Source organism: Dipodomys ordii, unplaced genomic scaffold (genome assembly GCF_000151885.1).
Source record: "Dipodomys ordii isolate 6190 unplaced genomic scaffold, Dord_2.0 Scaffold8, whole genome shotgun sequence".
Lineage (NCBI taxonomy): Eukaryota > Metazoa > Chordata > Mammalia > Rodentia > Heteromyidae > Dipodomys > Dipodomys ordii.
The window spans coordinates 36,375,620-36,402,315 of NW_012267224.1; the positions used below are offsets into that span (position 1 = coordinate 36,375,620).

A 26,696-nucleotide genomic window follows, 5' to 3' on the forward strand; every position below is an offset into this window, starting at 1 on the left:
GTTTTGAGTTTTGCCTTTTGTGTTTTGTGTTGTGTATTCTACTACTGACTACGTGGTTCTAAAATACTGGGCATATCTGTGCTAAAATTCTCATCACATCTAATGAGTTTTGTCATTTCAGAATATTTGTTGGCAATTCTTGATAAGAACCAGGTAAGCTCTACTTATTCTACTTGATCTCCTTGTTGTTTAATTGGAAATAATAAAGGGCTTTTGTAGCAAAGACTTCAGTTCAAAGCCAGACCGGGCTGAAAAATCCCTAAGACTCCATCTCCCAGCTAAACTCTGCAAGTGGTACTATAACTCAAAGTGGTTCAGTGCTAGCCTTGAGCAGAAGTGCTCAGGGACAGTGCCCAGGCCTTGAGTTCAAATCTTGAATACCAACTGGGACAAGCCATCCCAGCCAACGAAGCACCTAGACTCAGCCAGTCTGGGGAACAAGGGAACATGGAGAGGAGTAAGAGGTGATGTCACATCAGCTACTTTGTGCCTGCCCTTTCAAAATTAACCTGAGCCGGGAGGTCAGTAGAAGTAAGAAGCCTACCCAGCCAATGTCTATACCTGTCTACCTATTAATGGAACAGGAATTTATATTCTTGCCTTTGTCACCTGACTTCTCTACCTAGTCGCCAGATGTCAGAAGCAGCTAGGGACATTTCTACCAACAGCCCCAAGTCCTTCCTCTTGCCATTTATTTGCTGTTTAGTATTTTTTTTCCAGCCTCTCAATGCTCATGAGACTTCTCCAGACTTCACCTGAGGACTCAATCCACCAAGGGACAGCTGCTGCTTACTGCCTTCTCTGGGAGGAGACCAAATTCCAGCCTCTTACCCCTATTGTCAATGCCCCTTGTCAGCAGGAAGTAGCCAGAGAGAATCCTCGCCCTATTTCATGATTATTAAAAGGCTGGAATGTAAGGTCTGCCCCTGGATGGCAAGCAGACTCCACCCTCCTCGCAGCAAAGTCTCCACCCAGTATCTGTGTTACCTAGGCAACTGGGACACCTGGAAGAGGTCACATCTGCATCCGCTGAGGTCACATCTGAATTTGATGTGGCCACACCTTTCCCAGCCCATACCCTACAGAAGGCCTAGCCCAGGCCCAGATGCTCTCTTGCTCTTGCTCTTCTTTTCTGCTCTCACTCACTCACTCTCTTGCTCTTGCTCTTGTGCTCTTGCTCTTGCTGCTCTTTTCTTGCTCTCTCTGTTCTATTCTAGCTCTTTGTTCTTTTCTTGCTCTCTCTCTTTCCCAGCCACGTGGAGTGCCAACCTTGCCTGGTCCCAGCAGGTCTACTGAATAAACCTATCCCTTACCTGAAAAAAAAAGTTATGTCTTCATAAATAAGAATAATTTTACATATCTCAAATTCTGTCACATATTAGTAAATTCAGCCACCCACAAAAGAATGACAGAAGAGGCAAAAGTTTCTACATATTTTGCAAAATTGGTAAACTCATCTTTTCTCCCGTTCCATTTTATCATTTTCTTTCCCTATGTGTAAAAAAAGACCATCTTAAGATGGTCTATTTAATATTATCTTTTAGTATAAAACAAATGTACAGAAAAATAAAAATAAAAAACTTAAAAGGATAAACTTAAATGGATGGAAATAGGTCTTGATTAAAACCACTGCACTATTCCTAGAATTTTGATACATTCAAATACTGTGTGATTCTGATTACCAGTTGCATTCTGTACATTGTCTTCCTGCTTAGCATATTTTTTGTCTCTTTGAAAATCTTCCCTATACTCCAATTTGTAAGAAAATCTCTTTTTGCCAATTGGTGTCATGGACTAATCATTTCTTAACTGTAATATTCTTTAGTAAGAATATTAAAAAAAACTCAGTATAAGAAAACTCCGAAAAGTATTAACAAATATTATGAGTGAAAATTATATAAAATTTTGTCTTATTTTTACTCATAATTCATGTAGGGGTTCTCTGGCTCACAAGTGTAGGCATCCATCCTGGTCTTTATTTAACCAAGTATACATATGAACCATATAGTGATTTTCAATATTTGTATATTCTTCCTACAAATGTACTGAAACTATTTTTTATTATTTGACACCTCATAATGAATATAAACTAAGGCTATATGGTTTAAGATGTTTAATAAAATAATTTAACAAGGTGATTTTTTATTACATGTACTTAGTAAAATCCTGTTAATTGAGGTAGTCTATGGATAATGATAAGGTTTTATTCATTTCTTTTTTTTTTCAAGTGAATGCAAATATATGCACATTACCAAAGATATCTTGGTAATGCTCCATTCTTTACAAAGACAGTGTAATTGTAAAGAATCAACTGAGGTTTTAAATACTCCTTCATAGTTGACATCATGTCAACCATCTGTGATGGGGAGAAGGATGGAGCTGCCCTCAGTTCTAAGTGGAAGAGCTAGTGGAAGAGGCCTCTCAAAAGTTTCACATGTACAGTTTCTAACAAAGGAAACTTGTTCATTACAAGAATGATCCTCCACACTGGGATCCATGGACTTTTATCTACACCAGCATGGACCTTTGTTTTTGTACTTGTTTAAAATTTTAATATCGCTGTGTAAGAATTTCCACACAGTCACACAATTTGCTGAAAATGGTTTCTCCTGAAAGTGTTTGAAAATGTTTCCTTAGGAAATAATGTTTTGCCTACAAATATCATAAATGCATGGTTTTTCACCTGTATGTTTTTGTGAAAAAGTGGAATCAGAACTAAAGTCACATGTTTTTTCCCCCCACAGGTGTTACATATGTTAGGTTACATGCTAGGTCAGTGTGTTAGCTTGAAGAAATCTCTCTATGTCTATCACAAACATATGGCTTCTCTCTCTATATTTTCTTGCATGAATCTCCATCTTGCTAGAAGATGCATATTGAAAATTACATACATCACTTTTATAGGGTTTTTCTTTATCATGCTGCACATGACTATGGAAGATCAGCTAATACTTCTGACAAAGTCCTTTATCATATGATCCACATTTCTATGGTATAGTAATGTGAAGCATATGATCAAATGTTTTATTTAAAAAGTGACTATTGCTGGGCCCTGATGGCTCTTGCTGGTTATCCTAACTACGCAGGAGGCTGAGATGTGGCAGAAGCCAGACAGACAGGAAAGTACACGAGGCCCTGATCTCCAATGAACCACCAGAAAACCAGAAGTAGTGCTGTGGTTCAAAGTGGCAAAGCATTAGCCTTGAGCAAAAGAGCTCAAGGACAGTACCCAGGCCCTGAGTTCAAGCCCCACAACAACAACAACAACAAAGAATATGATGCTAGAGTTGTAAGTTTAATCCAGAAAATTATTAGGAGTTTGGACCAATGGACCATCTGCCTCTTTATTCATCTTCTTCCTGCTAAACTTAGAGTTGGAATTACCCTTCTATTTCTGCCTTTATTTACTAAGTGTCTTCTTCCTCCACTCCTACCTTCACCTAATCTGGCATACTGTTCAGGTACTATTCTTATTGATCAAGGAGTCTAAGATATTTTCTGTGATCTCTGATAGATGTTTCCTTAACATTGTTTTCTATAACACTTTTCACAGAATATTTATTACTTGTTACAGTCTCTGTAAGTGGAATGTTTGTGTTGTTCAGAAACTTTATGTCTCAGCCTATCCCACATTTACCTCTGATATATTATTATCCTTTAATATTCTTTAATTATCCTTTAATATTCTTTCAAGGAATGATTCATCCTTTCTTATGAATTGTATAATGAAGGCTCAAACTTAAGTGAGCATATTCTCAGAATCCCAGACATCATCCTCTTTTGCCATTACACAGAGAGTTGTGATGGTATAGAAATGCATGAATCCATAATCAGTAGGATACTTTGTCTCACTTCTTGTATTTTTCTCAGTGATATAGACACTTGGCTGTTATTAGTTCCAACAAATGTGCAGAGCAAAGCAATATGGCCAACAGGGTAAATTTACCTTAGGCAGAGGTTTGGCAGGTTTGCAGTGGAGTCCTCCCACAAATTCAAAGTTTGGTAAGAGTGGACGAGGGAATTCAATATCCCAATAGGTTCGAATGAGCCAGATGTCAGCTTTTCCCATTGTTTCAGATAATGTGGTAGGTCTCCCTGAATAAAGCAGAGACGATAAAAAGCTGGGTAATAAGTATATTGTATCTTCCATTTAGTAGGTGACTTCCTGAAATTAATAAGTATAATGTAGGCAAGATATTTAGTTACTGTATTTTGACAAAAGAAATATGTCTATATTTCATATATTTTATATGTTATATTTTCTCAAAACCATAAAAATAACAAATATAAATTGATTGAGAACTTTTTTGACCTCCAGAATTTATCCTACTGTTCTTTCTGAAACAGCTTTCTCATGGAAACTCAGACTGCTTTCTAAAGTTTAGCAAGCATTGCCCATGATTTGTTATTGTCCAATGGAATACTAAGAGTTTTGCAACTATAACTGAATTTGTGGTGACAGCTGCAGAAGTTAGAGGCTAGGAGATTAATAGTATTAACTAGTTATGTATATATATGTGTGTGTGTGTGTGTGTGTGTGTGTGTGTGTAAGTCACGGTTAGAAATGATAAATTCTTAAAATATAGATTTATGTTCACTCTTAATTTAGCTCATTCCTTTTGTTATATCTTACATTCTTCATTTCATAATACCTTAGTCTTCTGATTTTATATTACATACATAAGCTTACCTTCAAAGGGATCTGGTGATTAGGATTAAGCAGTAAAAAGATACAGCTTACCTAGAACTTCACTGTAAAACTGATCCCATCTCTCCACGGTGAATATTTCAAACCCAAAGTCAGAATAAAGCAGAAACATCATGTTTTTTACTCTCTCCATGAAAGTCATTTGATCAGTTAGTTCAGAAAGGACTAAAGGCACATAGGAAGGAGGGACTGGAAGCCCCCCACTGTACTTCTCATAAGTGTAGCCAGGTAAGAAGCGGAGAGTGTACACAAAAGGGAGCTTTAGTAGCTCAGCCAGCAGCTCTCCACAGGGAACCATGGCATCTGCAAGAATGACATCGAACCTTGACTTTCGTAGTTTTGTCATAAGTTCCTTGTTCAAAACTAGATCTTTGCACAGTTGTTCCACAGCATCAGAATACATCCTGAAGAGACTTTGCAGTTTGGAATAATATATCCAAAATGGTTCTTGTGAAATTCCATATATAACTTGGTGGAGAAACCTTTGGGAAAGATCTTCCAGATCACTCTTACTCAAAGATGTAGCATAAATCTCAAATTTAATAGTAGGCGATTTGTTGGGATCAATAAAAATTGAGGCAGCTGGTAGCAGGACGGTCACCTCATGGCCTCTCTGGACAAGTTCATCCAGCATTGTCTTGACATTGATCCAGTGGCTATAATCCACAGGCAACACCAATACTTTCCCACCATGTCCAGAGCTAAAGTAACACATCAGCGGTACTATTAGAAGAAAAGAAATCCATTTTGCAGACATCTTGGTGGAATCCAGTGTTTCTTTTATGCTTGCTATTTTTCTTTATGATTTTTTAAAACGTTTTTGCGTAAGAAATGGATCAATCAAGAAGTTAAAATGTAACCCCTGTATTTCAAGTTGAATAAATAATACGAACAGCTGGATCATGTGTGTTTCAGGTAAACAAACTCAGGGTTAAAAAAGTTGTTTTTAAAAAAATATTTTTATTTTTAATATAAAGGTGATGTACAAAGGGGTTATAGTTATGTAAGTCAAGAAAATAGTACTTTTTTGGGGCAATGCCACTCTAAAAGTTAGTTTTATTGCTTTGCTTTTTAAAGCCTTGGCTGAATGACCTTGCATGACTTCAGAATGGTATTAAGGGTAGGTGCAACTGTCTTCTTTGCATAGAGCTAAAGGTCAAATAATAATATAGTTAAGTAAATATTCTTTGGATGTTATGACTCAAATTTGTTTTTAAATTTTTGATTAAGTATTCATATTCCATGATTACAATTCACCAGAATATATAATTAAATGAATGAATGAATTTTTTTCTCATCATAAAGCTTGAACTGGGGCCTGGGTGCTGCTCTTGAGCTCTTTTGCTCAAGGTTAGTGCTTTATCACTTTGAGCCACAGCACCATTTCTGGTTTTCTGGTGGTTAATTGGAGATAAGCGCCTCAGAGAATTTCTTGCCTGGGATGGCTTCAAACTGCCCTTCTCAGATCTCAGCCTTCTGAATAGCTAGGATAACAGGCATTAGCCTGTTATCCTAAAGTTATCCTAAAGTTACTTTTATTAAAGTATCCTAAAGTTATCCTAAAGTTACTTTTATTAAACCAAACTTGTTCCATTTAGGTTCATTCAAATCATGTGATAATAAGAACATTTTATATTTGTATTTTTCTTTCATTTCCTACCTTCATTCTTCCCTTCTCTCCCTCCCTTTCTTTTTTTTTTTTCCCTGAGCTTTCTTGATCAAGGCTAGTAATGTACCACTTTGAGCCACAGCTGTATTTCTGGCTTTTCGGAAGTTAATTGGATGTAAGAATCTTAGAGACTTTCCTGCCTGAGCTGGCTTTGAATCTCAATCCTTAGATCTCAACCTCCTGAGTAGCTAAGATTATAGATGAGCCATCAGGGCTCTAAATCAATTAGAATACTAATTCATTCAGAGATTTTATTAGTAAATGTATTAGATCTATATCTTACCTATCTATATAGTTCTCTTGAGAACAAGTATGTATTTCATCACATACTGAGTCTAAATTTTAAAAATGAAATGGCTAAACATGGTGAAATATGTCATTATTATGGCAGATCATCCCATTCAATTTAATGCATGACTGGAAAAGTGTGATAAAAATGTGATACTAAAAATTTGTAGTCTGGTGTAGACTGTGATGGTAAACCAACCTTATGATAGCTCCAGTCAGCATCTGAGAAAACTTCCATGCTGGTTTCCATAATGGGTGATTAATTTACATTCATTCAGTAGTCTGTATGATTCATTCTACATCCATATCAGTATTTCTTCTTTTAGTCTTTTTGATTATAGTCATTCTATTTGGGGCAAAACAGCCCCTCTCTTTCTCTTTCTTTTATGTTTATTGATGATGAATATCTATTCATATACTGTTAACCATTATTGTATCTTCCTTTTTAAATATAATTAATCCTAGCTATTTATTATTTACTTATTACTTTAGTTTTTGTTTATTTGTTGTTTGTTAGCATAGGTTGTTGTACAGATTTCTTTGACATATCCATATTACCTTACCATGTACACTGTCCAGATTTACTCTTTTTTTTGGGCGGGGGGTCCGGTTGTGAGGCTTGAACTCTGGGCCTGGGTGCTGTCCCTCAGCTCTTCAGCTCAAGGCTAGCGCTCTACCACTTGAGCGACAGCGCTTCCGGCTTTTTTTCTTTTTGCTTATGTGGTGCTGAGGAATCGAACCCAGGGCCTCATGCATGCAAGGCAAACGCTCTACCGCTGAGCCACCTTCTCAGCCCCAGATTTACTCTTTTTATTGATCTCCCTCCCCTCCCTCCCTTTTCCCACAATCTCAACAGGTTTTGTTCTATTTTCATACTTACATATAAAGCCCTTCACCTATATTCGCCCTTTCACTGTCCCAGTCCACTCTCCTTCCTTTCATTAATAACCCTTGTATAGAATTTGTTTTATATTCCTATCATTCATTTATTGGTAGTAGTATATTAATGGTTCAAAAGATTTCAAGATGCATGGTATTCAAACACACACCATATTTCATTAATAAGAGGAACTCTATTTCCCCATCATTCTTATATCTATTATACATGCTATTGGTGAGTTTCATTATATTGTCTTGATACACAAATATTAGGTATTTTCTTATTCTTTATTCTCTCACAGCCCTCTCCTCCAGATCTTCTCTTTATATACTATTGGGCCTCATTAGGTTATTTGAGATCTCTCTCTCTCTCTCTCTCTCTCTGTGTGCATGTGTGTTTAATGTTGTCATTAATAGCAATGAACTTTCCTTTTAGGACTATCATTTGTATCTCAAGATTCTGACAGGCTATGTTCTCATTTCCACTATATTTTAGGAACTTTTAAATTTCCTCCTATTTGGTCAATAGTCAACCTTAAAATCATCATCCATTAGTGTTTTGTTCAGACTGTTTCAGTCTTTTCTGTGGTTTCTTTTGGTATTGAGTTCTAGTTCTCTTCTATTTTGGTTTGATAGAATGAAGAGAGTTTTAATTTTTCTTTTATTTGGTAATGTTTACTTCATGCCCTACAGTATTTTCTGTCTTAGGCAGTGTTCCATTTTCTGCTCAGAAGATGTGTGTTGACGGGCTGGGAAGGTGGCTCAGTGGTAGAGTGCCTCCTTTGCATGCATGAGGCCCTGGGTTCGATTCCTCAACACCACATAAGCAGAAAAAGGTGGAAGTGGCGCTGTGGCTCAAGTGGTAGAGTGCTAGCCTTGAGCTGAAGAGCTGAGGGATAGCACCCAGGCCCAGATTTCAGACCCCACAACCAACAACAAAAAAAGAAGATGCATGTTGTGCAGCCGCTGATGGACTAGTCACAGATGCCTGTCAAGTGCATTTGGTCTAGAGTATCACTTATTTTTGAGGTTTCTTTTTGGCATTTTTTGTCTGGTGATAAAGGAGCATTCAGTTTTCCCATTTTGATTATTTGGAGATCATGTTTTTTAAATTACCATAGTGTTCATATATGTTAACAATTGTTATGTCATCTAGATGGGATTTTTTCTATTTATTAATGTGAGTAGCCTTCCTTGTCTCATCTGGGAATTTTTTTTTTTTTTGCAGTCTGCTCTATCAGATATGAGTATAGCTACTCCTATCTGAACTTTTGGGCTTCATGTGCTTGGGATATATTTTTCCAACCTTTCACCACAAACCAATGTTTGTTTATCAAGTGAAATATATTACTTTTAGACAATACATGTCCTGGTCTTGCTTTTTAAGCCAGCTTACTCATCTACATTTTTGACAAGAGACAGAATTGAGAACATTAACATTTTGTTAAAATCAAAATATATAACTTCTGTCATGTGTCATGTGAATGCCCAAATTCAAAATTCCAAAAGGTTTGAATAGACCATAAATCTGATAAGGGAGAAATGTCTAAGAGAAGAGAATATAAAGACTCGAAAATATGAGGATTGTAATTTGAAAAGGCTACATATTTTATTGACATAAGTTGGAAGAATTTAGATATGATACAGCATATTTTGGTAAGCAGATGTGCATAGTATAATTGATATGTTCTCTGTACATTGTTCATGAACATATAAATAAATTTATTGGGTAGGCTTACATCTCACATTTTGTAAATATATTAATTACAGTCATTGAAATGGAACTATACAATAAACATGCATTTAAATGTGCATGTCCAAATATTCACATTTAAATTTGATAGTAAGTCAAAGTCCTGATCAATGAGCCAGTCTTGTTCCCATTCACTCTTCCCCATTCAGAAGTCTGCTCTGTGTCCTCTCCTGCAAAAAGAGCTGCTGAAAGATCTCATTTAGCTTTTGCTCAACATCAAGTTCCACATCAAGTTTCAGAGGTTGACTTAGAACTCTTCAGTTTTTTGCACACTATTATGGAAGACTTTCCTATTTGCCTAGGCAGTTATTTCCCATGTTTATACTTGCTCTCTTCTGCAAGAGGATCTCCTGAAAACAGGGACACAAAATTTTGATTTGTGGACACATTTGATGAGAAACAGGTGCTTCTAAAAAGATGGCATGAAATCAAACACCCTTTCTTTTTGGAGATAACTTTGATTTTTATAGCTTTTGAGTTAGAATAACTTTTGTAAAGATTTAGCTCACTTAAATGTTTAAAAATATTTCATCAGAATTTTCTACAGGGGATTTAATTTTATTTGTTTAGTTATTTTTTTAAATTAACTGTTTTAAGCTTTGGATATTTAAGACTAGAGAGAGAACCCAATTTCCAATCATGTTGGCTTTTTATAAAGCTTGAGTTATGTAAGATTTAAATAAATGTTTGTTACTAAAAGAAAAACAAGGGCTGGGAAGGTGGCTCAGTGGTAGAGCACTTGCCTTGCATGCATGAAGCCCTGGGTTCGATTCCTCAGCACCACATAAGCAGAAAAAACAAAAGCCGGAGGTGGTACTGTGGCTCAAATGGTAGAGTGCTAGCCTTGAGCTGAAGAGCTGAGGGACAGTGCCCAGGCCCAGAGTTCCGGCCCCCTGACCAGACCAAAAAAAAAAGAAAAAGAAAAAAGAAAACCAACAACAACAACAACAAATAGGCCATGTCACTCTACTTTATGATCTTATTAAAAATCTCGATATTTCTTTCAATATAATTAAACTATATAATTGAATATGCATTTTCATCCAAAGCAGCAATATAACAGATGTAAATTCAGAAATATGATGTACATGTTCACTCAAGTGTCATTTAGTCAGTGTACTAGGCTTATAGTTTAGTTCCCAGAATTTAGTAAGCTATTCTACTAATCTTTGATCCTTTAAGTCAACTCAGTTGTTTGAGAGTGTGACTGAATTCTTAGTATTGTTAATATGAACTTTATTTTATATTAGTAGCTTAAGAATATCAATTTAGTAAAGCAGAAACACATATTTGAATTTAAGAGGTGGAAAAATATTAGAAAAGAATTGAACTCACTTTTCTTTTTTTTATATTATATTTAAGTAGTTGTGCAAAGAAGTTCCCATTCTACAAAACAGTGTATGAGTACAAAGTGTCTGACAACATTGTCACCCATCTCTCCTAACCCATCCCTTCTCTCACTTTTTTTCTGTAATTGAGATTAGGTGATTACATAACTTTCACTTATTTCACAGTATTGTGGAATAGTGATACTTAGAGTCACAAACACATTTTAACTTTCACAAGGCAAATTGTCATTATCATGGTCTATACAGTTTGTGAATTCTATGAGCTTTGACATTACAAGTTATTTTTTCCACATCAGGTGATGTTTACATTTCTTTCCTTTTGCTTAGTGTGGACTGTTCCCACTTATTCTGTTCTTCCTCCTGGCTTCCTGAACTCACTTTTCATATTGTTAATATTTCACTTAGTGTATAATTATATTTTCAAAATTATGTACTAATTATATCTGTGTCTAGGCCTTACAATACATGGTTTATGTGGTTATTAAACAAGTGTGGAAAAGTATGTAATATAAGCATTGTTTTTCATAAGAATTTCTAATAGCTCTGTAGTTGGTAAAAGGATTGGTATAGAGTTATAGGAACACAATCTTACAGCTTTAGAAGAAATAATCTGGGAGATTTGAAATATTCCCTGAGAGATTACCCTTGACCTAAAGACACCCGAATTTGGCTCATGGTGAATGTTCCTCCACATAACAAAATGTCAACAGATATTCTTTATTTTTTGCATTGTAAAATTAGAATATAAGCACAGAGAAGTTAGATTATTTTTGAAATTTTCTCCCTCCCTGTCCTCCCCTCCCTCTCTCCCTCCCTCCTTCCCTCTCCCTCTTCCTTCCTTCCTTCCTTACTTCTTTTCTTCATTTCTTTTGTATGTCCTGGGGCTTGAACTCGGGGCTTAAAATCGCTATCCTCCGATCTCAGCCTCCTGACTAGCTAGGATTACAGGCATGAGCCACTAGCATCCAGTTGAAATTTTCTTAATTAAATTACATACATTTATTTTCAATTTAACTATAATTTTCCAGAGACTTTTAGTCATGTTTTCCCTGTAGACTCTCTAGTCTTAGCAAGAAGGTCATTCTGGAGGGTCCATTTATATAGTCAGGTGGTGCGTCCTGTGTTATCTGAATTCTGGCCATCAACTATTCATGTAACCTTTTTTAGAAAATGAAAACCTCTTATTATATGACTTAATTTTTAATTATAGTATTTTAGAATCCCAAAGGGTTCAGAAATTACATATTTAAAAGCTCATCATATTAATTTAATCTAAACTGAGTCCATATACCATGAGATTTTAGTTGGTGGAACAGGGCTTTCATTTGGGCATGCTTTGGATCTGAAACATTCTTTCTGAACATACAAAGTTAGCATAACACTTACAAACCAGAAATACCTTTTGTACTATCTTGTCTTCTGTGTATACCTTTGCTTTTCAATTAACTGAAATAGTTATCATAATAGTTTACTTTTCACACAGGAAATTCCTTTTTTAAAATATATTTTTTTTATTGTAAAGATTCTGTACAGAGGGGTTACAGTTACATGAGCAAGGTAATGAGTCCATTTCCTATCTTCCTTTGTTTTCCCCCTACCATCCCTTTCCTCCCCACCTCCCCACCCCCCCCCCCCCCCCCCGCCAAAGTTGTAAAGTTCACTTTCAACATAGTGTCTTGTACTTCTCATTGTTACAATGGGTCATCCTGTATCCTTATTTCAGCATTTTGTTATTTCCCTTCCCCTCCCCAAATTAGAAAAATGTATATACAAGATGCAAGGTACCAGAATCAAATACAGTGACAATAGAGGTTATACCATGGGGGAAGAATATACAAAGAAACAATAAAAAATCACATTGTGCATTATAAGTGTGTTTAAAAGAACATCAAGAAATATCTATACTCAGGCCATTTAAAGACTTGGATGCAGTCATTGTGATCTATCAGCATGACACTTTATCTTACTCTTCGTAGAACCTGTGGATAATGAAAATTATGTAACATTGTGATAATGTAATTACATTGGCCTTCTGTATCAATGACTTTTGTCATCTTTTATTATTTTATTTTATTTTTAATAAGTTTTTTATTGTGAAAATACCATACAGAGGGATTACATCTTTTATTATTTTAATATCTCCATTATCTTTAAGCAGTTGTACACAGGAGGTACCATTCAATAAAGCAGTTTATGAATACCAAGCGTCTTGATTGGTATCACCCATTTAACATTTTCACCTATCCCTCCCAACCCATTTATTCTGCCAATTGTTCATATACATATATATATATATATATATATATATATATATATTATTGTCCAAGGATTGAGAATGTTTCATGAGAGATTGGATGATTGTCTTCATACCCAAGAAGACAAACAGATATTTTTCAGTTTGGATCAATCTTGTTGATGGGGAAGTATTTCCTTAAATGTGGACTTTGCAATGTATTTGTGGTGTGATTTACCTGTTTCCTATACAATTAAAAATAATTTCCTACTCAATTAAAAATAATTTCCATCACTGCTGATTATAGTGAGTTATAGTGTCAAGTTTGAAATTTAGAACAATTGTCATCATTCAAATATTCCACACACTAATTGAATTTATGATATACTTGTGAAGAAGCTGCTACTGTGTCTTGTTGTATAAAATGTGGGCATATATGTGTATGCATTTATTTGGAGTGAGGAAATCTTGAACAATTGAGGCCAGGTATCTACTCTCAGAAGCTCACATAAGAATGGGAACAACCAATTCAACATTTCTACATGTCTAAGAGAAAAAAAACCCATAAACCAAAGAATTTTCAAAGTATTTTAATTTTATAGTGGAAAGTTGATAGAAAAAACTCGAATTCCATTAAGAATGACTTTATTTGTAGTTAGAGAAGCATCTTGTCAGGTGCTTTAAGAAAGGAGGGATACTAAGGATGGAGGTGCATGGAAACACAAACAGTACTACTGATTCCAAATAGGAAAAGCGAGTCATATGTGCACAAATTACACAATAGAGTGCTTTAGAAATAGTAAAAAAGTAAGATATTTTGCACAAACATGGAGTTAAAACAGAATGAACACTTGAAAATCCTATTGATATTGTGAATAGCTTTCCAATGATCTTGTATAAAACTTGGGAACTAAGTCAGATGCTGGTGGCTCATGGCTGTAATACTAGTCACTCAAGAAGCTGAAGTCTGGGCGCTGGTGGCTCATGCCTGTAATCCTAGCTACTTAGGAGGTTGAGATTTGAGGATCATGGTTCAAAGCCAGCCCAAGCAGCAAAATCCATGAGACTCTTATCTTCAATAAACCACCAGAAGTGGCACAGTGGCTCAAGTGGTAGAGCACTAGCCTTGAGCTGAAGAGCCGAGGGACAGTGCCCAGGCCCAGAGTTCAAGCCCCACGACCGCAAAAAAAGAAAAAAAAAAGAAGCTGAGGGCTGAGAACCATGGTTCAAAGCCAGTCTGTGAGACTCTTATTATAATCAACTATCAAAAAGTCAAAAGTGGAGTTTTAGCCCAAGTGATACAGCACTAGCCTTGAGGGAAAAAGCTATGGGACAGCTTCTAGGCCCTAAGGTCAAGTCCTAAGTAATGGCACAAAAAGCAAAAATAAAATTGGGAACTTCCCTGTACTTAAACTATCTTTGTGAGAATTCACTTAGGATTTTCACCCACAAATTTTACAGTAAGTGTATTTGGACTCCTTTTGGTTTTCTTAGCATTTTTCACTTGGACTGAAATAGTCAGGTCTTAAACAAAAAGTAAATAATTGCAAGAAATATTTGAGGTGGCAAAGGAAGTTGTAATCATCTAGAAAAGGCAACTTCTTTTTGCTGGCATTAACAGGACTTCTGGCTTCAGGAGTAGGCACAATTAGTCCTCTTTCTTCTTTCTTCCACTTTTAGTAAACTTCCGGCAACAAAAGAGGCAACATCTTGTGAAGATGAAGATGACAGTTGCCACACAGGCCAGCAGAAAGCCAATCACATCCAGAGCGTGGTACTGGAACCAGTTGAGCTCATGGACAGCCGGGCGAAGGTGTTTAGCTCCTTTGTGGCGCATGACAAACTCAATCCAGAAGACAGCTCGATCCAGAGGCTTCACTGGCTGATCATGGTGAATTCTTGATAACTTCATTACATTCTGCTTATATCTAAAAGAGAAACATAGAAGCAATTGCCTAAACATATTAAGCCAAGTAACGCTTTCTAAAAGTACCATGCAAATCTTTTCAATTAACTCTTATGGACATGCTACCCTAATGTTTTATTTTTGCTCACCAATATACAATGTTTGTTTCTTAACTGGATATTCTGACTGACTAATATTTGTGAAGTAAAGAGAAATATCATGAAAGAAGGTTATTATTCTTTTTTTTTCATGAAAGGAAATGATAAAGAGATTCTACGTCAAGAAAATGCAAATAGAAATTCAACTGGAGATCTCTTTTTTTCAAGCTTTTGAAGAGGGATCACATCCTGATGAGGGAAAAGCCTCATTACAATGCTTTCTTTTGCCCTTTATTTTCTACCTAGGCTCAAGAATATTTTACCAGCATTGCTCAAATTATATTACTTTTTCAGGTACTTATTCTATTTCTTCTTAGAAACAACTCTAGATACTCACCCACAGTGAGATGAGGATAATCTTAGGAACACACAGGTGCAATGCCTATGTGCAGCTAATCATGTCAAATAAGATTTATCAAAATGAACTCCAGGAAATGAAAACAAGAGGGATTTTTTCATTGTTGTCTTTCTTTTCTTGGTCTTGTTCATTTATTTGGAGGGTTATGGGGGGCACAGAAATGGAAGGACAAAGGGTGAACAAATGCAGCAGTGGGCATGGGAGGGAAAAACCTGGGAAAGCGTGAGATAGGAGTGACATTGTCCAAATAGAAATGTAGTAATTGGGCTGGGAAGGTGGCTCAGTGGTAGAACGCTTGCCTTGCATGCATGAGGCCCTGGGTTCGATTCCTCAGCACCACATAAACAAAAAGAAAAAAGCCGGAAGTAGCGCTGTGGCTCAAGTTGTACAGAGCTAGCCTTGAGCTGAAGAGCTGAGGGACAGTACCAGAGTTCAGGCCCCACGACCAGACCCAAAAAAAAAGAAAAAAGAAATGTAGTCATTATCTGACTTATATAACTGCAGCTCGCCTCTATACCACCTCTACAATAACAACAAAAGTTAAAAACACATTTTAAAAAAGAGCTAGCAAGGATTCCCAAGGGATTAGAATGCAGCAAAATGGAAGATACGAATCGTTTACCTCAGATCTTTATGAACTACCACATTGTTACACATTATGTGTATGGGTTTGTTTTTTTTTTCCTGGGGCTTGAACTCAGGGCCTGAGCACTGTCCCTGAGCTTCTTTTGCTCAAGGCTTGCACTCTACCACTTGAGCCACAGAACCATTTCAGACATTTTCTGTTTATATGATGTTGAGGAATCGAACCAAAGGCTCCATGCATGCTAGGCAAGCACTCTACCACTAATCCATATTCCCAGCCCCTATAAATTTTTTTAAAGAAAAAAATCAACTTTCTTCTTGGATTTGATGTATCCAAATGGCTAGAATTGCTCATTTTCTCTGTCACTCTATCTTTGCTCATGCTTTTTTTTTTTTTTTTCTTTCCAGTTCTAGGGCTTGGACTCAGGGCCTGGGCACTGTCCCTGAGCTTCTTTTACTCAAGGCTAACACTCTACCACTTGAATCATAATGCCACTTCTGGCCTTTGTTTATGTGGTATTACTGAGGAATTGAACCCAGGCTTCATGCATGCTAGGCACTCTACCACTAAGCCACATTCCTAGCCCTCTGCTCACTCTTTACTTCCATTACATGCATTTTCTAGCTGTACCTTGAGGCTAATAGTGTTTTTTGCGACACCTTTATAAAAATTGAATGTCCTCTCCCTTTTTACTTACACATTATTCCCTACTGTACCACAAGGCTCGCTTTTGTTTCATTATTGAGGTCTTAGTTTAAAGGTCTTATGTCAGAAGGTATTTTCCAGATTGTATTAACATAGCAACCCAAGCATGTGGAATGATTAGAATATCATGTTGCATATTTTACTGGTGTGATAAAAAATGCATCAATTATATAATATAAAAGTTTCAGTGACGCTGTAGCTCAAGTGGTAGAGCGCTCGCCTTGAGCTGAAGAACTGAGGGACAGTGCCCAAGCCCAGACTTCAAGTCCCATGATGGACAAAAAAAAAAAAATCATGTTGATCTGGGAAGGTGGCTCAGTTGTAGAGTGCTTGCCTTCCATGCATGAGGCCCTGGGTTCGATTCCTCAGCACCACATAAGCAGAAAAAGCCAGAAGTGGTGCTACGACTCAAGTGGTAGAGCACTAGCTTTGAGCTGAAGAGCTGAGGGACAGTGCTCAGGCCCAGAGTTCAGGCCCCACTACGGACAAAAAAAAAAAAAAAGTTTCAGGAGCAGGGTTCTGATGGCTCACACTGTAATCCTAGCTAGTCTGAGAATCGCTGTTCAAAACCAGCCAGGACAAGAAAGTCCATGAGACTCATCTCCAATTAACCACCAGAAAACTGGAAGTGGCGTTATGGGTCAAAATAATAGAGTGCTAGCCGTGAGCAATAGAGCTCAGGGCCTACATCCAGGCCCCGAATTCAAGCTCCACGACTGACCAAAAAAAGAAAGAAAGAAAAATGTTTCATGGGGCTGCAATGTAGGTCCAGTGATAGAGTACTTGTCTATTAAGTGCAAGGTGGTGGTAGTTCAATCTCTAGCACTGCCAGAAAATGTCAAATCATATAATTGAAACAGCATTTCCAATCTGCACATCAAGCTATAGAGCATTTGTCTAGTATTGACAAGGTTCAGAATTCAAATTCCAATATTGCTAAAAGAAGTTTCATGACTGTAAAAATAGTTTATACATTTGAATTTTATAAATTAACTACTGTTTGATATTTATGTAAATTTTATATGTATTATGTCATCAGTTAAATCTGTGAACAATGGAACTTAAAATTACACCAAAAGTGACAATTTTGAAAAATTTCAGGTCTACAATAAAAAAAATTTGTACTTTACCTTCAATTTCATCATTTTTTTCTGTGTAGATTCAGTCATATTTTAAGAATTGTATTCTTATTAAAAATAGTTATATATAACCAGTATTATTTGTGTATTTTGAAATTATTTCATTAGCTTATTATACAATGACTAAAGAAGATCAAATGTAACTTTATCTTTCTTGTTCAATATAAAAAGATTTCTTTTGATTAAAAAAATCATTAAGCTGGGTGACAGTGTCTCATACCTGTTACTTTAGCTACTTGGGAGGCTAAGATCTGAGTATTGTGGTTCAAAGCCAGCCTAGGAAGGAAAGTCTGTGACATACTTATCTCTGATTAATCACCAGAGAAATGTAGAGCTCAAGTGTCTCAAGTGATAGCTTGCCATCCTTGAGCAACAAAGCTCAGGGATAGTACTCAGGCTCTGACTTCAAGCCAAGACCAGCAGACACACACACACACACACACACACACACACACACACATACAACTTTTTCAATAAAATCCTCCTATAAATAGGAATGAAATACATACTCATCTATAATACTATCTCATGAAAAAATAGTTATACTCACACAGGGTCATTAATGACTGTCTTCAGGGCATCAAGAAGATCTTTACTTGACAATGTGAGAAAGTTCAGTCCTATGGCTGCTCCCTTGGCTTTCATTTGATCAATGTTATGAGGTTGATCGGCAAACAAAGGGATGCCCACCATTGGGACTCCGTGGTAGATGGCCTCATAGACCCCATTGGTTCCACCGTGAGTTATGAAAGCCTTGGCTTTGGGATGACCTGTAATTGGATGAATTTTCACAAAATTATCCATTTAAAATATCAGGAACAAAATGAGGAAAGTATAACAGAATGCTTTAAAAGGGCTCCTATTTTCTAGATAGTAGAGAGCATAGTAATGAAGCTCCACTGAATTGGTTTTGCTATCTCAGAGCAACAGCCCTCTAGATATACTGGAGAGCCAATTCAAGGCTCCCTTAAAGAGGTAATGTGTGACTTCAGATTGGAAAATGAAAACAGGATTGACAAGAGGAAAACCAAAGCAACATTTTTGTAAAAGGTGCAACATATGCCAAATAAAAATCTAGGTACTATATCGAACTTGTTCTCAGAAAGAAATAGCAAAGTCAACAAATTTGCTATGTAGGGTAACATGAAGTGTGGTGGGTGTCATGCCAGAATCACAAGAAATATAGGCTACAGTTCATGGAGAAGTATGTTACCACTTCATGAGAAAGTTTGTTGATTTAGCTTCATGGAATATGCAGAATCCCTGGTAATACTAGAGAGGATGTCATTGACAGTGACCTTCAAAATTCTTCTGCAGTAGGGAAATAAGGAAAGTGTCTGAAACAAACAATAGTGGGCCAATCCACAAAGTGACTGAAAAAGTGCTTGGAGAAGCAATTCTATCTGAAATAAAGACACTTTGATTTTGCCCAGAAAGAAGTGAGTGTGTACAGTACAGTGACAATTTTACAATTGATTTATTTACTTTAATATTAGAAAAATGTGAAGACAAGTTATTTCTGAGGTTTGAAATAATAAATATTCAAGAAATGTGTTTTCTTTTGAGCCATTATGTTCACAACTGGCTATTTTTTGTGTTTTCACTGTTTGCTCCTTTGAATTTTACCAAGAAGGTCATTCTGGGGGAGCCACTTGTACAACCGAGTGTTGGATCCTAGGGTATCTGGTTTCTTGCCTTCATATCTCCATAGAACCTGTTAGGTAGAGAAAATATTATTCAATGTCTCAAATGTCAACTTACAGCATGATTGAATTCTACAGTACTGATTTGTAAGTTAAATATTTTCCACATGAATAGATAAGGACTCTTGATAAGATATTTTAAAGTTATATGAACTACCAAAGGTCTGAAGGAAATAGAATACCTCTACATTTCTCATCATTTATAATCAACTAATGGTAATTGAGTCATGATATTCATAAAAATGTATTCAGTGAAAATTCAATCATTTATGAAATTTTGGGACAGTCATTATAATTCTGATATAAAAGTGTACTAAATTAGAAAGAATTGGCCATACATTAATTTTACTTTGAGTAGTTTATCTTTTTAAAAATGTATGTGTGTGTGTATATATATATGTGTGTGTATATATATGTGTGTATGTATATATATATATGTATATGTATATATATATATATGTATATGGCGTCATCAAGAATCTTGAAAGGAACAGCAGTGCAGAATTTGGTGACTTTCGTTATGTCAAAAACAAACTTTACAAGTTTGGTGCAGGGGTGGGAGGGGGGAGGATTGGGTGGGAGGGCGGGGGGAGGATGGGAAGGGGAAACAAAGGAGGAGGCTACAATGCTTGAAAAGAAATGTACTCATTATCTTGCCCATGTAATTGTAACCCCTCTGTACAGTATTTTCACAATAAAAAAATTCAACCAAATTCAATGAAAAAAATATAATAAGGTGACTTTGGTGTATCTGTCTGCAGTTCCACTCTAATCACTCTAAAATATCTACTACTTCTTATTGCATATTTGGTATTATCTTTCTGGTTACAGTGATGATGCTAAAGTTACTATCAAGAAAAACATCTGGCATATATCTGTAAAAGCAATTTATAAGATGAATTAGAGATACTGTAATGTTTTTGTTGTTGTTGTATTAGCTATACAGGCATTTGAACTCATGGCCTTGTGCTTGCCACTGTTTGAGGCATTCTCCCCCTCCAAATTTACTATTGACACAAGAAGTTTCTGGACTCATATCTTTTTCAGAGTTTTTTTTTCCAGAGTTTTTTTTTAAGGTGCTATGTTTTGTTGTTGTTTTGTTATTTTACAATGGAGGAATAATTCAGAATGGTTAAAGAAGACATGGACTTTAATCTTACCTTTTGTGGAATCTGTGCAAGAGCTAATGCAATTGTGTTGGCTCTTTCTTCTGTCATGTTACTGACCATTGAACCCAGAGAAAACACCACCACACCATCCTCTCCAGAACTCTGGACAAAATCTTCCATTTCCTGTGAAGAAAGGTTTTCCCTTACAAAAGAGCAACAACACAGCAAACATACTAGAAAACATTGTTTTAAAAATCTGAGGGAAATTCAAGTATTATTAGGTTTTATTAGAGTAATGGCTATTTTCAGTTACTCAATAGCTCATTTTATTGCAAAGGGGTTATAGTAACATCAGTAAGGTAATGAGTTCATTTCCTTTTTTATTTATTTATTTTTTGGTCAGTAGTGGGGCTTGAACTCTGGGCCCGGGCACTGTCCCTCCACTCTCCAGCTCAAGGCAAGCGCTCTACCCCTTGAGCCACAGCACTACTTCTGGTTTTCTGGTAGTTTATTGGAGATAAGAGTCTCTTGGACTTTCCTTCCCCGACTAGCTTTGAACCATGATCCTCACATCTCAGTCTCCTAAGTAGCTAGGAAAACAGGCATGAGCCACCAGTGCCGGCTATGAATACATTTCTTTTTGAACTATGCTAACCTCTTCCTCATTTTCTCTCTCTCTCCCCACTCTCCTGCTCCCCACGTTGTAAAGTTCATTTCCAACATGGTGACTACTATCTCTGTTGAATCAGTTCTCTCTTTGCCACATTTCTGTGATTCCCCTTCCCTTCCCCAAATCAGATAAACTTATATACAAGACAAAGGGTATACATGTAAAAAACAGTAACAATGAGGAAACATCAAAGAAAAAAATAGAAAGAAAAAAGAAATAACCGCAAATAGTACAATAAAAAAACACTTTTGCTTCCATTTCTTGGAATCCATTTTGATAAGCATCATTTTATATGGTCACACCCAGATTGCTATTGAGCCATTGTGATCCTCTCCTAAAAATATCCTAGACATGTTCTAATTACCACAAATGGGGGAAACCATGCAGCCTTTGTTTCTTTTGATCTGGTTTGCCTTGCTTAATATAGATTTTTCCAAGTCTTCCATTTCCTTATGAATGGGACAATGCCATCCTTTTTGGTGGAGGCACAGAATTCCATTATGTATAGACCACATTTTTTTGATCCATTCATCTACTGAGGCCATCTGGGTTGGTTATCTTAGCTATGGTAACTAATGCTGCATTGAACACAGTTATGCTGGTAGCTTTATTGTGGGCTTATTTGTGGTCATTTGGGTAAATGCCCAGGAATGGGATTTCTGGGTTATAGGGAAACTCTATGTTTAGCCTCTTGAGAAACCTCCATATTGCTTTCTAGAGTGGTTGAACAAGTTTACATTCCTGCCTACAGTATAGTAGCATTCTCTTTTGGCCACATCTCTATTATTATTTGTTATCTTGATAATGAGATGGAATCTCAAAGTTGCTTTGATTTGCATTTCTTTCTTTCTTTTTTTTTTTTTTGAGTTCAACCTACATAACTTTTTTTTTCTTAAAAAACAATGTCTCCACTCCAAATAAACCATGGTCAAAAGAAATGAAGAGTTCCAAATGACATCAGTCCCATTTGTCTTACGTCCTGTTGTTGTGTGGATGACAAGCAGCAGCCAGTTATGGTTGCCCAATTTGTTAACATTTTTCCATTTCTAAACCATCCTCAAAGAAAATCAGAAATGGGGGTCACACCATCTTCACAGTAGTCCAGGCAGAGCAACCATGTCATCTGGATTCATGTTTTCACCAATAAAAAACTGGTAGTTATTGAAATTAGCAAGGATGTGCTTGATTTGCTCTGCAGCTCCTGTCATAAAAGGCTTTACTCTTTCAGGTTTCTGTTCTTCAAGTTCTCCTTAAGTGATTTCGTATAATCTTTGATGTACTTTTTGTAGGTTTCCTTTGCGAAACTGGTCTCCTGCAAGTGATGGTTCATGATGATGTCCACCCCAGCGACTACTGTGCGTTTGGTACTTCGCCCTCGGGGCCTTCGGCGGAGGCATTTCCACCAATGAGCGAGTCATCAATGGTACCCTCTGTCCTACTGACCATCTTGATGCCCTCCGCCTCCAGGCACAGCCCGCCCGCGATCTCCGGGATCTTGTAGATGTCAGAGAACAGCTCATCTTGGCTCATGAGGTCCCTGTAGATGATCATGATGGCGGCCAGGGGGAGCCGGCAGCGCTGGCTTCAGCAGGAGCTCCAAGCCAGGGAGGGAGGGAGGGTGGAGCGTGGAGCAGGCAGAAGAGCTGATTTGCATTTCTTTTGTGGCCAGAGCTATTGAACTTTTCTTCATGTGTCTATTATCCTTCCTTCCTTCCTTCCTTCCTTTCTTTCTTTCTTTCTTTCTTTCTTTCTTTCTTTCTTTCTTTCTTTCTTTCTTTCTTTCTTTGTTTTCTCTCTCTCTCTCTCTCTCTTTCTTTCTTTCCTTTTTTTTTTTTGTCAGTCATGGGGCCTGAACTTTGGGCCTGGGCGCTGTTCCTCAGCTCTTCAGCTCAAAGCTAGCGCTCTACCACTTGAGCCACAGCACCACTTCCAGCTTTTTCTGCTTATGTGGTGCTGAGGAATCGAACCCAGGGCCTCATGCATGCAAAACAAGCGCTCTACCACTGAACCACCTTCCCAGCCCATATTATCCATTATTATTTTTTTCTTTGGAGAAGTCTGTCTTTTAAACTTTAGCACCCTTATTGATGGGATTGCTTTTCTTGGAGGATTTGTTTTCGGGGGGCTTACTTTTTGGTGGGGAGTTTAATTTTTTGAATTCGAAGTATATTTTAGATATGAGGCCCTTGTCTGACGTATAGCTAGTAATGAGCTTCCCACAATCCGTGGGCTTTCTATTTATCTTGCTAGCTATGTCCTTTACCATGCAGAAACTCTTCATTTTGATATCAATCCTATTTGTCCAGTCTTTCTTTGATTTGGTGTGTTTCTGGATCGTTGTCTAGGAAGTTTCAACCTGTGCCAAGGAGCTCTAGTGTTTTCCCCATCCCTTCCTGTAATATTTTCAGGATATCTGGTCTTATATTGAGGTCTTTGATCAGTTTGGACTTGATATTGGTACAGGGTGACATATAAGGATCTAATATCATCTTTCTACATGTTTATCTCCAATTCTGCTGGCCCCATTTCTTGAAGATGCTGTCTTTCTTCCATCCTGTTTTTTCGGCTCCCTTATCAAAGATTAGTGACCATAAGTTGGTGGGTTCATTTATGGGTCTTCTCTTCTATTCCATCCCACCCAGACCTGTTCCTGTGCCATTACCAAGCTGTTTTTGTTACTCCAGCTTTGTAATAGACTTTGAAGTTTGGTATTGATATTCTTCCAGCACTGCTAAGGATTGTTTTTGCTATTTTGGGTCTTTTATTGTTCCATATGAATTTTTACATTGCTTCTTCTATATTATTGAAGAATCTTGTTGCAATATTGTTGAGTATTACATTGAATTTGTAGATAGCTTTGGGCAGTATTCCATTTTCAGGATGTTAATCCTCCCAACCCAGGAGCATGGGAGGTTTTCCCACTTCCTTAAATATGCTTTAATTTCTTTTTTCAGGTTTTAAAATTTTTGATCATACAGGTCCTTCACATCTTGGGTTAAGTTAATTCCAAGGGTTTTTGGTTTGTGCTATTACAAAAGGAGTATTTTACTGATTTCAGCCTCACTCTTCTCATTGTTGGAATATAGAAAAGCTTCAATAGCTCATTTTGTTTGGGAAGGAATACATTATATGACATAAATAGAGTCATATTACCATTTTTGGGGGTACCAGAATCTGAACTTGGGGCCTTTACTCATGCTTGACTTGCTTGTTCCATTGGCATGTTAAGTTGCACATTACTAATGTGTTAGGATCATATGAAAATGATACTATTAAAATGTTTGCTTTCTACTTATTTCTTAAAAGTAGAATGACAATTTAAAATACCAGATCTTATGTGCCACTTTATGAAATATCATGTTATTTGCTAACCAAATTCCTTAGTAATTGCAAATTAAAAAGTCTCTTTTCAGGGGCTGGGAAGGTGGCTCAGTGGTAGAGCACTTGCATGCTCGAGGCCCTGGGTTCGATTTCTCAGCACCACATAAGAAAAAAGCCGGAAGTGGCGCTGTGGCTCAAGTGGTAGAGCGCTAGCCTTGAGCTGAAGAGCTGAGGGACAGCGCCCAGGCCCAGAGTTCAGGCCCCACGACCGGACCCCCCCCCCCAAAAAAAAGTTTCTTTTCAGTAACCAAAGGTAAGGACATATATGTCTATAGTACAGAGGCAGTATATATTTTCTCTGTGTTCCTTCTGTTAGGCTCCTATTATTCTGAAACCCAAATTACCCAAGGCAGTGTCAATGAGACATTCTGAGTGATTAGTATTTGGAAGAAATATCATTCTGCTAAGGCAAACAACCCTATCATGTTCTAAGCTGTACTAGTTTAGGATCCCAAGGCATAATTTAAATGCTGGAGTAAAAGCAAGGAAACAATGAGTCTGCTTGAAAATAGTATGAAATGTCATGTTTTATATTTCTGAGAAAGATTACATGTTAAGCTGACAAGTGTGTGGAAAATTACAATAAAATGTTAGCATTTCCTTTCTTGAATTCAGTCAAAACTCATATATTTTCTTGTAACTTAAGCTGCAGAATATCTATTTCTAGGATTTTCCTTGAGAATACATCCTTGATCAGTTGGATGACTAGTTCCTATTAAAAGTGAAATCCTTAGCCGGGCGCTGGTGGCTCACGCCTGTAATCCTAGCTACTCAGGAGGCTGAGATCTGAGGATCGCGATTCAAAGCCAGCCCGGGCAGGAGAGACCTTGAGACTCCTATCTCCAATAAACCACCAGAAAACCGGAAGTGGCGCTGTAGCTCAAGTGGTAGAGCGCTCGCCTTGAGCTGAAGAGCTGAGGGACAGCGCCCAGGCCCAGAGTTCAAGCCCCATGACTGACAAAAAAAAAAAAAAGTGGAATCCTTGCTAAAGTGTCTGGCCCAACATATTAGCAAATGAATCATCATTTGTAACAGAAGGCATTGCTCTGCCAGCTCTGTACTTGCTGTGTCCCAAGATAAAATCATTGGTAGATTCTTTTCAGCAATATGACTTCCTCCTCTTCAAGCTCAAACATAATTCAAATTATTCTGCACAGGAATATTCAGTGTGCCACAAAATGCTAAATAAGAAACTTAAGTTGACTTTTAAAACCCCACCTTTAAAGGGTATGGGTAGTCAATGTACATGATAAAGTTTAGTCATTTATGAGACAATTTGCAAAACAAACAAAAGCATGAATGATTACAACAGCCCACATATCCCTAGATAATTCTACATTAGTGTTTTACTGTATTGATTATTTTCTACATAACACAGCATGAAGATGGACTATTAACATATGAGTGGGCGTAATCATCTCTATGAACTTTCTGCTCATGCAATTTAACGTTTTCCATTTTCATCATCTTCTGCCTCTGCAATCTAACATGGTAAATGCATTTTGAGGTATTCTTTAAAAAAAACCTCATATCTTTCCATGCTTAACATTTTTGTGAGTAGTATGAGAGTTTGAACTCAAGTTCCTGCTTCACTTGCTTGTTCTGTTGACACTCTGCCACTTGAGCCTTGCCTCTCCCCATGCTTCCACACTCAACACTTTTCTCTCTTTCCTTCCTTCCTTCCTTCTTCCTTCCTTCCTTTCTTCCTTCCTTTCTTTTTCTTTTCTTTCTTTCTTTTTCTTTCTTTCTTTCTTTCTCCTTTCTTTCTTTCTTTCTTTCTTTCTTTCTTTCTTTCTTTCTTTCTTTCTTTCTTCCTTCCTTCCTTCCTTTCTTCCTTTCTTTCTTTTTTTGTGCTGGTCCTGGTGCTTGAACCCAAGGTCTGGGAGCCATCTTTGAGCTTTTCTGCTCAAGGCTAGTGCTCTAACACTTGAGCCACTGCTCCACTTTTGTCCTTTTGGTGGTTAATCAAATATGAGTCTCACAGACTTTCCTGCCTAGGCTGGCTTTGAACTACAACCTCAGATTTTAGTCAGCTGAGCAACTAGGATTACAGGTGTGCCACCCTGCCTGCTTGCTCTAACAGCATTAATAAGTGTTTCAAA

At 37.1% G+C, this 26,696-nt stretch overlaps 2 protein-coding genes and 1 pseudogene across 6 annotated transcripts in view; all 3 read right to left on the reverse strand.

Moving 5' to 3' along the window:
• Nucleotides 1-5,465, reverse strand: part of LOC105980275 (UDP-glucuronosyltransferase 2B31-like) — a 13,018-nt gene extending 7,553 nt beyond the window's left edge. The window contains exons 1-2 of one of the 2 annotated variants that reach the window (XM_013009019.1): nt 4,990-5,465; nt 3,947-4,091 (exon numbers count right to left, since the gene is read on the reverse strand). In XM_013009019.1, the coding sequence (XP_012864473.1) occupies nt 3,947-4,091; nt 4,990-5,465 (621 nt within the window). Of the gene's footprint in view, nt 1-3,946; nt 4,096-4,741 lie in introns of both variants that reach the window. The other variant, XM_013009018.1, reaches the window with a different exon arrangement.
• The window catches only part of LOC105980274 (UDP-glucuronosyltransferase 2B31-like), a 32,585-nt gene that overhangs the window by 1,599 nt on the left and 4,290 nt on the right, over nt 1-26,696 (reverse strand). For 2 of the 3 annotated variants that reach the window (XM_013009017.1, XM_013009016.1), the window contains 4 exons: nt 20,595-20,726; nt 19,358-19,445; nt 18,282-18,501; nt 14,203-14,807 (listed from right to left, as the gene is read on the reverse strand). In XM_013009017.1, the coding sequence (XP_012864471.1) occupies nt 14,528-14,807; nt 18,282-18,501; nt 19,358-19,445; nt 20,595-20,726 (720 nt within the window). In that variant the 3' untranslated portion in view covers nt 14,203-14,527. Of the gene's footprint in view, nt 1-14,202; nt 14,808-18,281; nt 18,502-19,357; nt 19,446-20,594; nt 20,727-26,696 lie in introns of those variants that run through there. The other variant, XR_001174731.1, reaches the window with a different exon arrangement.
• Nucleotides 22,243-22,764, reverse strand: LOC105980277 (annotated as a pseudogene). The gene has a single exon (XR_001174732.1). The product of XR_001174732.1 is annotated as a translationally-controlled tumor protein pseudogene (transcript).